The 11,936-nt window shown below is 45.1% G+C and overlaps 1 protein-coding gene across 1 annotated transcript in view; it reads left to right on the top strand.

The window, feature by feature from the left end:
• The window catches only part of Nfatc1 (nuclear factor of activated T cells 1), a 104,908-nt gene that overhangs the window by 68,002 nt on the left and 24,970 nt on the right, over nucleotides 1-11,936 (top strand). The window contains exon 8 of the mRNA XM_033757324.1: nucleotides 2,110-2,793. Within this exon, the coding sequence (XP_033613215.1) occupies nucleotides 2,110-2,793 (684 nt within the window). The remainder of the gene's footprint in view (nucleotides 1-2,109; nucleotides 2,794-11,936) is intronic.

Raw genomic sequence — 11,936 nt, 5'->3', positions numbered from 1 at the left:
GTATAGCTTCTCTTTCAATTTCATTGAAAAGTTTGAAGAGTAATGGTAGTAGTTCTTCTCTAAATGTCTTGTAAAATTCAGCAGTGAATCCATCAGGGCCTGGGCTTTTCTTTGTTGGTAAGTTTTTAATTACATTTTCAATTTCACTGATTGTGATTGGGGTGTTTAAAATGTTTTTATCTTCTTTGTTCAACTTTGGTAATTCATAAGTATCTAGAAATCTGTCCATTTCTTCTGTGTTTTCCATTTTATTAGAGTACAGCTTCTCAAAGTAGGTGTTCATGATCCTCTGGATTTCTTTTGGATCTGTTGTGACTTCGCGTTTTTCATTCCTGATTGCATGGATCTGAGCCTTTTCTTTCCTTTTTTTGATAAGATTAGCTAAGGGTTTGTCGATTTTATTTATTATTTCAAAAAACCAGCTCTTTGTTTCATTTATTTTTTGTATCGTTTGCTTAGTTTCAATTGCATTGATTTCTGCTCGGATCTTCTTTATCTTCTAAATGTCAACCCTTCCTGCCGACCACATGCCAGCACTCGAACCTACCCACTCAGCACAGAGAGATGTTTAAACAATTAGCATGAGTGAAAATAGAGACAGAAGCCAGCATGCAAATAGAGCTGCTGTGCCCCTCGGGAGTCCTGGCCCTGAAGGTTTCAGTGTCACCTCTTGGCTTGGAGGTTGAGTGTGTGAATCCTTGGTCTAGGGTGATGTCCTCTCTGTAGGTAGTGTGGCACCTCAGGCAGCAGTGGACAACCTGCCTCCAACCTGCCTACACTGGCCTCCACAGAATCACCCAGACCTGCAGTGGAGACAGCTGTTAGCAAGATGGTCCCTTTAAAGCCAAGCTCTAGGCAAATTCTGTCTTCATTGTTCATAGCTGATGGTGACACAGATACTCCAGGGCTGTAATAGGGAACAGACACACATTTTTGCTGGCAGAAGACCTGGCTAAAGAATTTCTCTCAAAACATAGATGTGGTTGCATTTGTTTATGGAGAAGGCCAAGCCCTCCTTGTGGTATGTCTTTGTCTTGGGAACCGTGTGCCTGTTTTAAGGGCCACATGTGGCCTGCCAGCTACAGTGGAAGGGCAGTCTGCCTGCGTGGCTGACACACTGCCCGGCCATGAAGCGGCATCATGGTCTGTCATGAACTGAAGTGTGCTGTTGCCGGTCGTTTGTGGTATTCGTTTGTGGAATAGCTTGACTATCTAGCTGGCCCTTCTGAGTGGCAGAAGAGGCAAGGCCAGCAAGAACATGTCAGTGCAGGAAGCAACTGGGCAGGAATGGACCCCCTGCGAGGTCTGCCTGGCACCCCTTCCCAGTCCCCTCACCATCCCCACACTCTTCCCTGCTCTCCTACGGAAACCAAGGCACAGAAGCCTATGCAGCTGGGGGAGGAGCCTGGCGCCTGCTCTGGCCACAGCCTGGGACCGGTGCCCAGCCACAGAGGCTTTTTGGGCACTTTTCCTGGACCGTCGGCCTCTACGTGGTCTAGTGAGCTGGGAGCTCCCGATTCTCTGAAGAGCTGCAGGATCTCCTGGTGGCTCTCTGCTGGGTCCCCCATTTAGGAGTGGAAACCAGGAGGGGAAGAGGGAGAGGTGGCATTCCTGCCAACACCAAAGTGCTCTTCTCCTGTTGTGATTCACAGCTTCTCCCCTGCAGCAGAGCTGTTTACCTTCTCAGCTGGATTCTCACTGGCTTCCAAAGCCGCCCGTCACATGCTTAGGTTTACTCCACGTGCAGAATTTATCAGACAGCGTCAGTAGCTCTAGAGCAGTAGTGCCTCCAAGTTAAAATTTTCCCTTTGATTGCTACAAATCCAAGGGCCCTTGGGCTCAAAGCTTCTACTGCAGTTTGCAAATGGATTTTTATAGCACGTTAGTGCTGGGGGAGATTCCAAGGAAAATAGTTCTCTCAGTATTAGAACCAGCTGCAACTCTCTCAGCCAGTGACTCACTCCTTTTTTAATTGGGTGGGAGAACCAGTCAGAGACAGGGACTCAGTCAAGACGTTGTTTGTTTTGCACAGGGTATCCTAGCCACAGCCTGCCTGGTCGTACCCATCTGCAACTTGTGTTTATTTAACTTTTTCTTCCCTTCTCACAGTTCCAATTATAAAAACAGAACCCACCGATGACTATGAGTCTGCCCTGACCTGTGGACCCATGAGCCAGGGGTTAAGTCCTCTCTCAAGGCCATATTACAGCCCACAGCTCACCATGCCGCCCGACCCTGGCTCCTGCCTCGTGGCCAACTTCGCCCCATGTCCACAGAGGAGCACCATGATGTCCACACCTCCCAGCTCGAGTCCAAAGCTCCATGACCTTTCTTCTGCTGCCTATACCAAGGGCATCGCCAGTCCGGGCCATGGTCACCTTGGACTTCAGCCGCAGGCTGCAGAGGCCCCCACCATTCAGGAAGTGCCGAGACCCATGGCTGTGCAGCCTGGCTCGCCCAAGCAGCCCCCTCCCGTCCTGCTGCAGCCGCAGGTGAGTCCACATCTGAGCAGTAGCTGTTCCCTTGGTTACCAACAAGCACTCTGTCCCAACAGCCCCTCTTCTCCACTTCCATCTGCTACCCACGAGCCAACCTGCTTGCAGTCCTCAGCCCACCCTCCCGCCATGGGCCAGCAGCAGCACCAACCACTGAAGGTTCGAAGAAACGAGTCTCCAACAACGGGGCCACTGTCACTGCCAGAGGTGCGTGAGGACAGTAATCATAATTTGGCCCCTATTCCTGTAACAATCAAGCGAGAACCTGAAGAGTTGGACCAGTTGTACCTGGATGATGGTAAGTACCCACGGAAGTGCAGACGTGCGCTCCACCTGGCGCCCTACCTGGGAGCTCTCGAAGGAAGGTGGGGTGTGGAGGAGCTGCCATCAGGCTGACATCTGGTGTGTGAGACAGTCCCCCAGTGTGGCTGTGGGTGCTGTTGCAGTGCTGTGTTGTTTTGTGGTTGTGCTGGCCCGCAGCAGCAAGCTGCATGACACTGGTTCTGCTCCAGTCATCTCAGTGGCTCCTGCCTGAGGGTTACTGGGTCCAAACTTGGGATCCCTAAGTTTGTTCATGAAAGCTGAGCAAAGAACTGCCTCAGTGCTCAGAAAGTAGAAGTGAGCATTCCTGGGCCTTATAGGAGCTTCTTTAGAGAACACTCTTGAGACAAAGTTCTAGCTAGGATTAATGTTTTACTCTGGGCAGCCATGTGGAAATATTTAAATATTTAATTTAAATGTCAGGCGCTCAGGGGATATAAACAAGGAGCACGGCACTTCTGTCTAGGCAGGGACCCCCTCCTAGTCCAGCACACAGGCTTGCTCAGGGAAGGAGCGCATCAGAATGCGGTATGTCCAGGATGGCTTGCCTGCAAAGGCAGCACCTGGGATATCGGTGATCTGGCTAATTGGTGCAGAAGTCTGAGCAGTAAGGTCTGCATGGCAGGCAAGACACCTCTTGTTCTTTTGCATGTGTTTGTGTTTGAAAGAGCCCCTCCTTCTTTTGAAGATGAATGATAAGGGGCCCTCTCACCACATAGTGCCTTGGTGACCAGCCTTGTAATGTGAAGCACCAGTGATCTCCTCATTAGGAGTGGGCTCAGTTCATGTTTTCTCTTGGGTTGTTTGGGCTGTTGGGTTGTTTGGGCTCCATCCAAGGCACAGCCAGTTTTCTTGGTGTGAATTGTTTCCCAGGCCAGGGTGCTCACCAGCATGCCTGGAGCAGGTGCCTACTTCTTCTCTGCTACCTGGATCTAGGTAGGCCCAGGACAGTGCTGGGACTTGCCCATTCTCCCTTCCCTCGAAGGCTAAAAACTTGTATCCTCCTTTAGCTGGTCTTTCATGAAAGTAGTGGAGCTGAGTGCTATTGGCTTTTTCCACTGCTACAGCCGTCAACTTCCAGGCACCCCTTTTGCTTCAAGGAGACCTTTGGAAGGAACATTTGGAAGTGTCATCCATGCTCTGCTCCTTGTTCTAAAAGCCTGTGGTGCTGGGTGGGCTGGCCTGGGGGTGAGGAGTCCTTTAAACTTCATGTTAACAGGCCAAGCATCAGCCTCAAAGTGACCTGGTAGACCAAACTCAAGCCTTAGGGTTTCAAAAGTTCCTGTTGAATGTTGTCTTGCAAATTTTTAACTTAAGGCTACAAGCTTTTTGAGGAGGACGCATGCAGAATTTATGCTCCAAAAAATATTTAACCCAGTGCTTGAACCTAACCTGGTCTGTGGTGTGCTTATTGGGCATGTTCCTGTGCCGAGCTCTCCTTCTGTCTTCACGTGAGGGGCCCACAATAGCTCACTCATGAGGCCACTCACCCTCACCTTCCTGGGCCTCTTCCTGGCTTTGGATTGAGGTTTGAAGGCTATTGCTGCCCTGAGCACCTTCCTGAAGGTTTGTTGTAGCCACAGGATGTCAGGAAGGTGTTCCAGTTTGCATCTGGCTGTCCATTCCAAATTTATTTTCATCTGTCCTGTACACAAAACTGCCCTTAGGCCTCTCAGATGGTCAGGCTCGCGGTGATGGGCTATACAGTACTGTTTCCTTAGCTCGAGGATTCTGTCAAGAAGCCGCCCTGGTAGGTGACTCTGATGATCTTGCCTACTACAGTCTCACCACTTGCATTGCCTGAGGAAGTACTGTGTGTTCCTGCTGGACATTTGTTACCTGGTCAAGGGCAGTACAGCCTTGCAGAGGCAGTTGTACCAGTCAGGTCTGGACTCCCATGTCTGGGCAGTGCCCTGTGGCCCAGAGACAGTAAGCAAGTTCAGCCTAGTTTCCCACTGCCCTGGAGATTGTAGCTGCCAGTGTCAGATGCAGCTTTGTTGTGAGCTGGGCCAGGTGAGATGCACTGAGGTGAGAATGTTGTGTCCAGTACACTCAGCATGTAGAATGTGGTGCTGCCACTGTCCCCGTGAGACTGAAGTTGCATGGAAGGAGACATCAGAGCCCTATCGTCCAGCGTATACTTTGTTCAATTTCACCCTGCTGCCTAAGAGAAGCACAGGCATTGCAAATCTCCTACCACCAAGGTGTGATGTTGCTGACACATGAAGTCAGTGCCAGGAGCTCTCCTAAGGCAGAGAGGGAGCCGATCATTAGGCAGAGGAATCTGTCCTGGGTATGATGTCTTTTCCTTTTGGTCTCAGTTTACATTTACAGCCACCCTAGGGAAGGAGCATTGAGAGTGGAAACAACTACAAAATTCTAAGCCAGAGAATTAAACTCCATTGATTTCAAGTGGCCTTTGTAAAAGGTAAACAGTCTTCGTCAATTTATATAACAGGAAGAACTGAAAGCTGGGGATACTGATGCACTTTTGGTGTGAACGTTCTGAACAAAGGGTCTCTGGGTTCCCTCTGACATCCTATGACAGCGTTGTAGCTCCCCACAGCCAGGCAGGTAGAGGGCTCCTCCGTGCTCCTGAGCAGCTTTCTTCCATAGTTTAACACTCTCTGTGGGCACAAGGCGCTCTGAGCCCTCACCAGAGTGTAAACTGTTTCCCGCAATCCCAGAGTCACTCATAGGAAGGAACGCAGAGGGACAAGCGTGTGGCCACTGCAGTCCAAGTGACTGGGTGACCAAGGATGCACAGAGACTGGCCAGCCCTCCCACACACACAGCAGTTTCCTGAGGTGCTTTCCTTGCCCGTGGAATCAAGGTTGCTAGCCCACTCTGGCCCCTTGTTTAATCATTTCTGCTGGCTCCATCTGCACAGGTGTGTGGAGCAGAGCAGCGCTGTGTTTCTAAGGCAGCCAGGTTTGGGAGGAGATAGGAAGTATGTATCCCATATGTATAGTGGGTTTTTGTTTCCTTTGGGCTTGATTTTGTCTTCTGGGAATATAGAGTGAAAAGGCAATGATAAGATATTATATCCAGTTCTGAGACTCTGGAGTATTTTGGGTACATAAATTTTCAGTGCTTGCATCAGTATGCGATCCAGGAGGACAGTTCACACATAATGCACAGCTTGATGTGGTCATGTGTTAGAACTTGTAACGGTGGTATGCTTTCCGGACAACCAGTTATCTCAAGGAATAATTTAAGCCTCGGAATAAAAAACAAGCCTCCTTAGGATTCTTTGTTTTTCAAACATTTCTACTTTCAAGTTTGTTACAAAAATCTTGGCCCTTAAATAAACTTCAGTGATAATTTCTTCTTTGTTCCAACAATAGCTGTAAGATTTAAGCTCTCAATTTCGACTTTTTGGGCATGGCAGAACCACAAGGTACATTTTTAAAATATTAGTATTATGGGCCTAGTGTTATTTTAAACATAGGTTTCTAAAAACATGCCACACAGCTATATGAGCTGTTTTTCCAGTTCTTTCCCTGAACTGGGCATTGTCAAAAGCTGGGTTGCATGATGATGCTGTTGTCCTGGTATAGGTTCTCTCTTGATTGTACGTGTGAACATGCGCAGCTCTCTTATACGCAGCCTCCTCTTTTGAGCACGTCTGATGGAAACTGTTCTAACTTGCTTGTGAGGACTATGGCATATATTCTAGTATTTGTGCAAAGGGGACTGATGGCAACAGAAGCACGGCTTTGCTGAACCGAGTATTCTCCTTTCAGCTTATTTTGGCTAAAATGACTGGTCCCAAGGTGTTTGCCTCTCTGCCACTGTGTGCCCCCTGTTACTGTGGCCACCCCATGGCCTCTGCCACAATCAGGCCTTTCAGTTCCCTCACTGGCTCTTGGGTTTGCAGAAGTCTAGATGTCATTAAAACAACAAGCAGGTAGACGAGGGAGCCCGATCATGTCTGCCCTGTCTGGGCTGTGAGTTTCTCTCCTTTCACACCCCCCCACACCTTTCCTGAGCTCTGGGAAAGAACAAAAAGCTTTCCTCATGGAAAGTTTTACTAACCTGGCAAGGTGCCCAGGTCTGAGCCTTCCCCTTTGCTAACGATGATTGCAAGAGCCCATACTGCAACGATCAAACATGCTGAGTTGTAAATATTGTGAACATAGGCTACTACATGATGGGTGGAAGAATGAATTCAGCCATGCAAATAACCCATTAGGGTCAGTCTTTCACACACTGGGAAGTCTGCACGGGGGTCGTGAGGCATGAAACAAACATCATACATCCCCTGAGGTGGAGACTGCTGTAGACAAGGTAGACCAACAGGCTGGATAAGCAATGCTCTGCAGACTCCTGAAGGAAAGATCTCTTGACAGGGGTGAGTTCACCAAGGCTGGGGCCTAAAGTTCCTGCTTTGAGGTGCAGAGCCTCCAGTCACTCACTCTGGGGTGAGGAAGGCCAGGAGGAACTATAGCAAGTTATTTCTAAACTTGTGCTTTTAAGCCACAATGCATAAAATACATGGACAATCGGTTTGAATATTCCAAGTTTTGACTAGATGTTTGGTTGGTATATTTTACATTGAACTCAACTGACAACCAGTAAGTACCTGTAAGACTTGCTGGGAAAAGCAAAACAGTTTAGTCTGTTAACTACAGGCAGTGCTCTGGTGCAGGCTGTTGTCTGCTGTGTTCTGAGGTTCATGCTGGTGCGGTAGGACCTTGTCACCATTGGGCTCTGGATCAGGGCAGGCAGGATTCTGCCCCTTTAGCGAAAGCAGACATGGACAGGTGGGGTGACTCCACACTGTCCGCTGAGTCAGGCTCTCTATAAATAGGGTGTGTGTTTGGCCACTACAGACATACATTGATGCTGCTGCAGGCGTTCAGCCTTGTAACTTGCTGGCTTGGGACATTGGTGCCATCGTCCTTTCCCTCAGGCAGGGAGGGAGAGGAGGCAAAGAGGTTGTTCTAGTGGACTGAGACCTGCTGAGAGATTAGTGAGCTCTGGGCACTTCTTTCAGTTATCTGATATAGACATTAACATGGAATGTTTTAAATTACACTGTATTTCTAATCAAAGTATCATCCTACAGTCCCACTATCTTCTGCTTACTTGGTAGAGAAATTTGGCAATATTACTTTCAGCTATTGTTAACCATCTGCTTTTTACTCTTTGAAAATGGGATTTAGCTTCTTCCCTTCCTCAGTTTAAGAGTTGCTTAAAATTATTAATTTGAGGGGCTGGGGATTTAGCCCATTGGTCTTGCAAGTACAAGGTTCTGAGTTAGATCCCCAGTACTTCCCCTCCTCCCAAAAAGAAGAAGAAATTATTAATTTGAGTAAAGGAGATAGGGGTAGGATTCTTTTTTTTTTTTTAATACCGGGGATTGAACTCCAGTCCTTGTGCTTGTGAGGCAGGCACCAGAACCAATGAGCTAAATCCCTGGACTGGGTAGGATTCTTTTTTAAAGCTAAACGAAAAAGCTAGAAATGTCCTTTGGCTTGGGAAATTATACTACTTAGTGCTAAAGAAAATTTATAACCAGCACAACAGTGTTCAAATATGACTGCATTTGTAATTTTTTTGTCACTTCTAGTAGTCAAGATCTGAGTAGTAGTGAAGTGTTAATGTGTATTTTGTTATTGTGTGCTATTTTTTTCCTTGGATAGATACACTGTTTTCTTTCTACAAATAGGTTAAAATTGTTACAGAAACATTTAAAATAATATCAATTTGCACAATAATGTTCTGCTGTCTCTGCAGTTTGTTTTGCTAAGACACCTCCATTCCAAAGTAGGTTTTTATTTCACAATGACAAGGTACGTCTTAAGATACTTCATATCTGTGAGCCAGCAAAATAGCATGTCACTGTGCCATGTCCCCAGAGCATGCAGCCATAGTATTTAAAGCACAGTAGCCACATTCAGGGTCCAGCAGTTTGGAGCCCATCTGAAAGTGATGCTCTTTGGAGTGAATGATAACCAGGGCAACGAGGGCTGTGCTGCATCTGTGTTTCTGCACAACCCCCAAACTTCCCTGACACTGCGCTTTTCTGCCCTGGAACCATGGCTCAGAGATCTTCAAGTGAACTTCCTGATATAAAAATATGTTCTTGCATACGGATTCCAGAGGAGCCGTGAATAAATAACTCACAGATATCTACCCAGGTGTAGGAAAACATGGGCAACAGGAACTGTAATTGTCTTCCTATCAATGCAGTTCCCAGTCCAACAGGACACACAATTGCCAACAAACAGAAACCACAATGGCAGTGACAGGGTCAGTGCTGTGGAACTTCCCGGGGTACCTTTTGACATCTATTTTCAAATTCACATATTGGACCTTAGCGCAATCCCATGGAGAAGCAAAACTGCCAATATTACCTTCACTCTTCACAGAAGGAAACTGAGGCTTAGAGAGAAACATTATTTGTTTTGTTCAAAGCACAGTCTCAAGTGGCACACCCAGAAGCACACCTTGCCCACCAGCTCTTGTTCTTGCACTCAGGCTGACTAGAGACTGATGAGCAAGACTCCTGCTTTAGAGTCTCCTGCTTTCAAGTGAACATTGGACTTGAAAGCCACAGAGGAGCACGGCATGTATGCCCCCTTCAGCAGAGAGTTTCTGCTTATTCACTGAGGTCCTCTTTCATAGCTCAGGAAGGACTGGATGAGAGGTGGGACTCCCAAAGTGAGGGACCGAGGACTCTGATCCATCAGTTGTCCAACAAGAAGTAACAGAAATATTGGCAAAACTATCAAAACAACCATTTTGATATCTGGAAATTAACAAAAGGACAGAATAAATTGAAAAGCATTTATTCAAGAAAAACAAGGCCTTGGTAAAAAGAGGGGATCTGTTGCATTTTAGCTTGGGGCCAAGCTCAATCTCAGCCATTCCTATAGAGCATAGCTGAGAAGAGCCACAGCTGTACAAACAGTGAAGTGGTTGGGCTCTTTTAAACCCCCATCCTCAAAGTGCAGTTAGCACTTTGACTCCTGAAGCTCCCTGGGAAAGCCCTATGCCTGGACCATGGTCAAAAATAGCAGCTTTTTGGCCAGGGATTTAGCTCAGTGGCACTGCACCTGATTGCAAATGCAAGGTCCTGAGTTTGATCCCTGGTACCAGAAAAAAAAAAAAAAAGAAAGAAAAGAAAAGAAAGAAAAGATGATGAGGAAGAAGCAGAAGATTTTGGTTACAATTGTTATGGAGGGAGCCGCCCAAGACTGTGGTCACCAGTGGGGCAAATAGGAGCTTGGCCAAACTAGATGACCACAGAGGATGATAAAAAGCCCTGACATTTTCCTGGGGACCTAGAAGGCTACATATATGCAAATGGTTGTGTGTTTGCTAAAGGAAATAGGTCCCCAGCACCAATCTCTGGTTGACCTAAGACCTTGTACAAGCAGAAGTGAAAGCTGAGCAGACTCACAACAGTGTGCAGTTAGAAGGTGGGGCAAACACACAGATTTTCTTGATAAAGATGGAAGACTTAAGGCTCCAGGACTGAGGGGAAACCTGATTGTCAGCAAACTATCAAACACTGCTGGCGAGATATAGGAAGCCAAACCTAAAATAGAAACAGAAATTTCTTAAAAAGGGAACAAAAAACAGTCTCCACACACTACAAGAAATAGAGAATCTAAAGAATTAGTCCAGGAAGATCTGTAATAAAATAAACAACAAGGTAAAACATATCATAGCATCACCAATAAATCCTACTGGAGGGAAATCTTACTGCAGTGTTACTGTAGCATACTATCTGTTGTGTCCATTTTAAACTAAAAGTTAGGAGACATGCAAAGGAAAATGAAAATATGTCTCACACACAGAGAAATTAAGCCTCATAGCCAATGGAAAATATGCCTGAGAGGTCTCAAATGTTAGGCTAAGAAACAAAAGCAGTAAATCAGCTATTATAAATATGTTAAGAGAATTAAAGGAAACTATATTTTTAAAATTACAGGAAAGAATGACAAATATTTCTCACTAAATAGGTAATTCAGCAATGACATAGAAAAAATTTAAAGAGCCAAATAAAAGTTTAGAATTGGAAAGTATAATACCTGAAATGAAAAGTTTCTTAGAAGATATGAACAGTAGATTTGAGCTTGTAGCGAAAAAGAAACAACAAACTTGAAAAATTAGTAATTATGTAGTCTGAGGACCACACTCCCAAAAAAAGGAAGGAAGGAAATAGAATCTCAGAACATGGGGCACCATAAAGCATAAAGATATACATATAATGAAAGCTCCAGGAAAAGAGGAGACAGAAAAAGGCTAGAAAAATATTTGAAGAAATAATTGCCAAAAAATCACAGATTTTGTGGAAAATATTATATTCATCCCCACCAAAAAGATCAGATCCAACCCAAGTGGGATAAATTAAAAGATATCATATCTAAACACAACAGAACCAAACTCCCAAAAGCCCAAGAAAAATAGACAATAGAAAGTAGCAAGAGCTAGGATTGACTCATGACTTGTCTTAAAGATCATGGATTCCAGAGGACAGTGGAGTGGTATATTTAAGGCACTTCAACAAAGAGATTGTTGACCAGGAATTCTATATCTGAAAAAACTATTCTTCAAAAATAAAGTTATTCAGAAAAAAATGCACAGAACTTGTTGCATCCTGGCCAACAAGAAAAACTAAAGAGAGTCCTTTCAGTTGAGGTAACTCAGATGTGCACAGAGAAATAAAAAGCAATAGTAAGACTAATTATATAGGTAAATAAAAGAGACAGTATAAACATATGTTAAATTTGCTTTCTTCTCCTAACTGATTTAAAAATTATATAAGATAATTATAAAACTGTGCTAATGGGCATATGGTTTATTAATGTATCATTTGTATGACAATAGCAGAAAGGAAAAGGGATAGGGAAGGGAGTTGTATCAGAACAAAATTTTATATATAATTAGAACTAAACTAGTATTTCTGTGAAATGGATTATATTGGGTAAGATGCATTTAATCTTAAGAGAACCACTGGGGAAATAACTAAAATTACATAAAACCAAAATGAAACAAAAGATGAAAAATATATTTTAATGATACACTTGAAAAATATTTCCATATGAAACAAAACAAGGAAGTAATGAAAGCACTTAGGAACAACATCACTGAAAGTTCCAAAAG

The sequence above is a fragment of the Fukomys damarensis genome, unplaced genomic scaffold (genome assembly GCF_012274545.1).
Source record: "Fukomys damarensis isolate Sample0158 unplaced genomic scaffold, DMR_v1.0_HiC HiC_scaffold_30, whole genome shotgun sequence".
NCBI lineage: Eukaryota > Metazoa > Chordata > Mammalia > Rodentia > Bathyergidae > Fukomys > Fukomys damarensis.
This window is presented reverse-complemented; position numbering and strand designations above follow the sequence as displayed.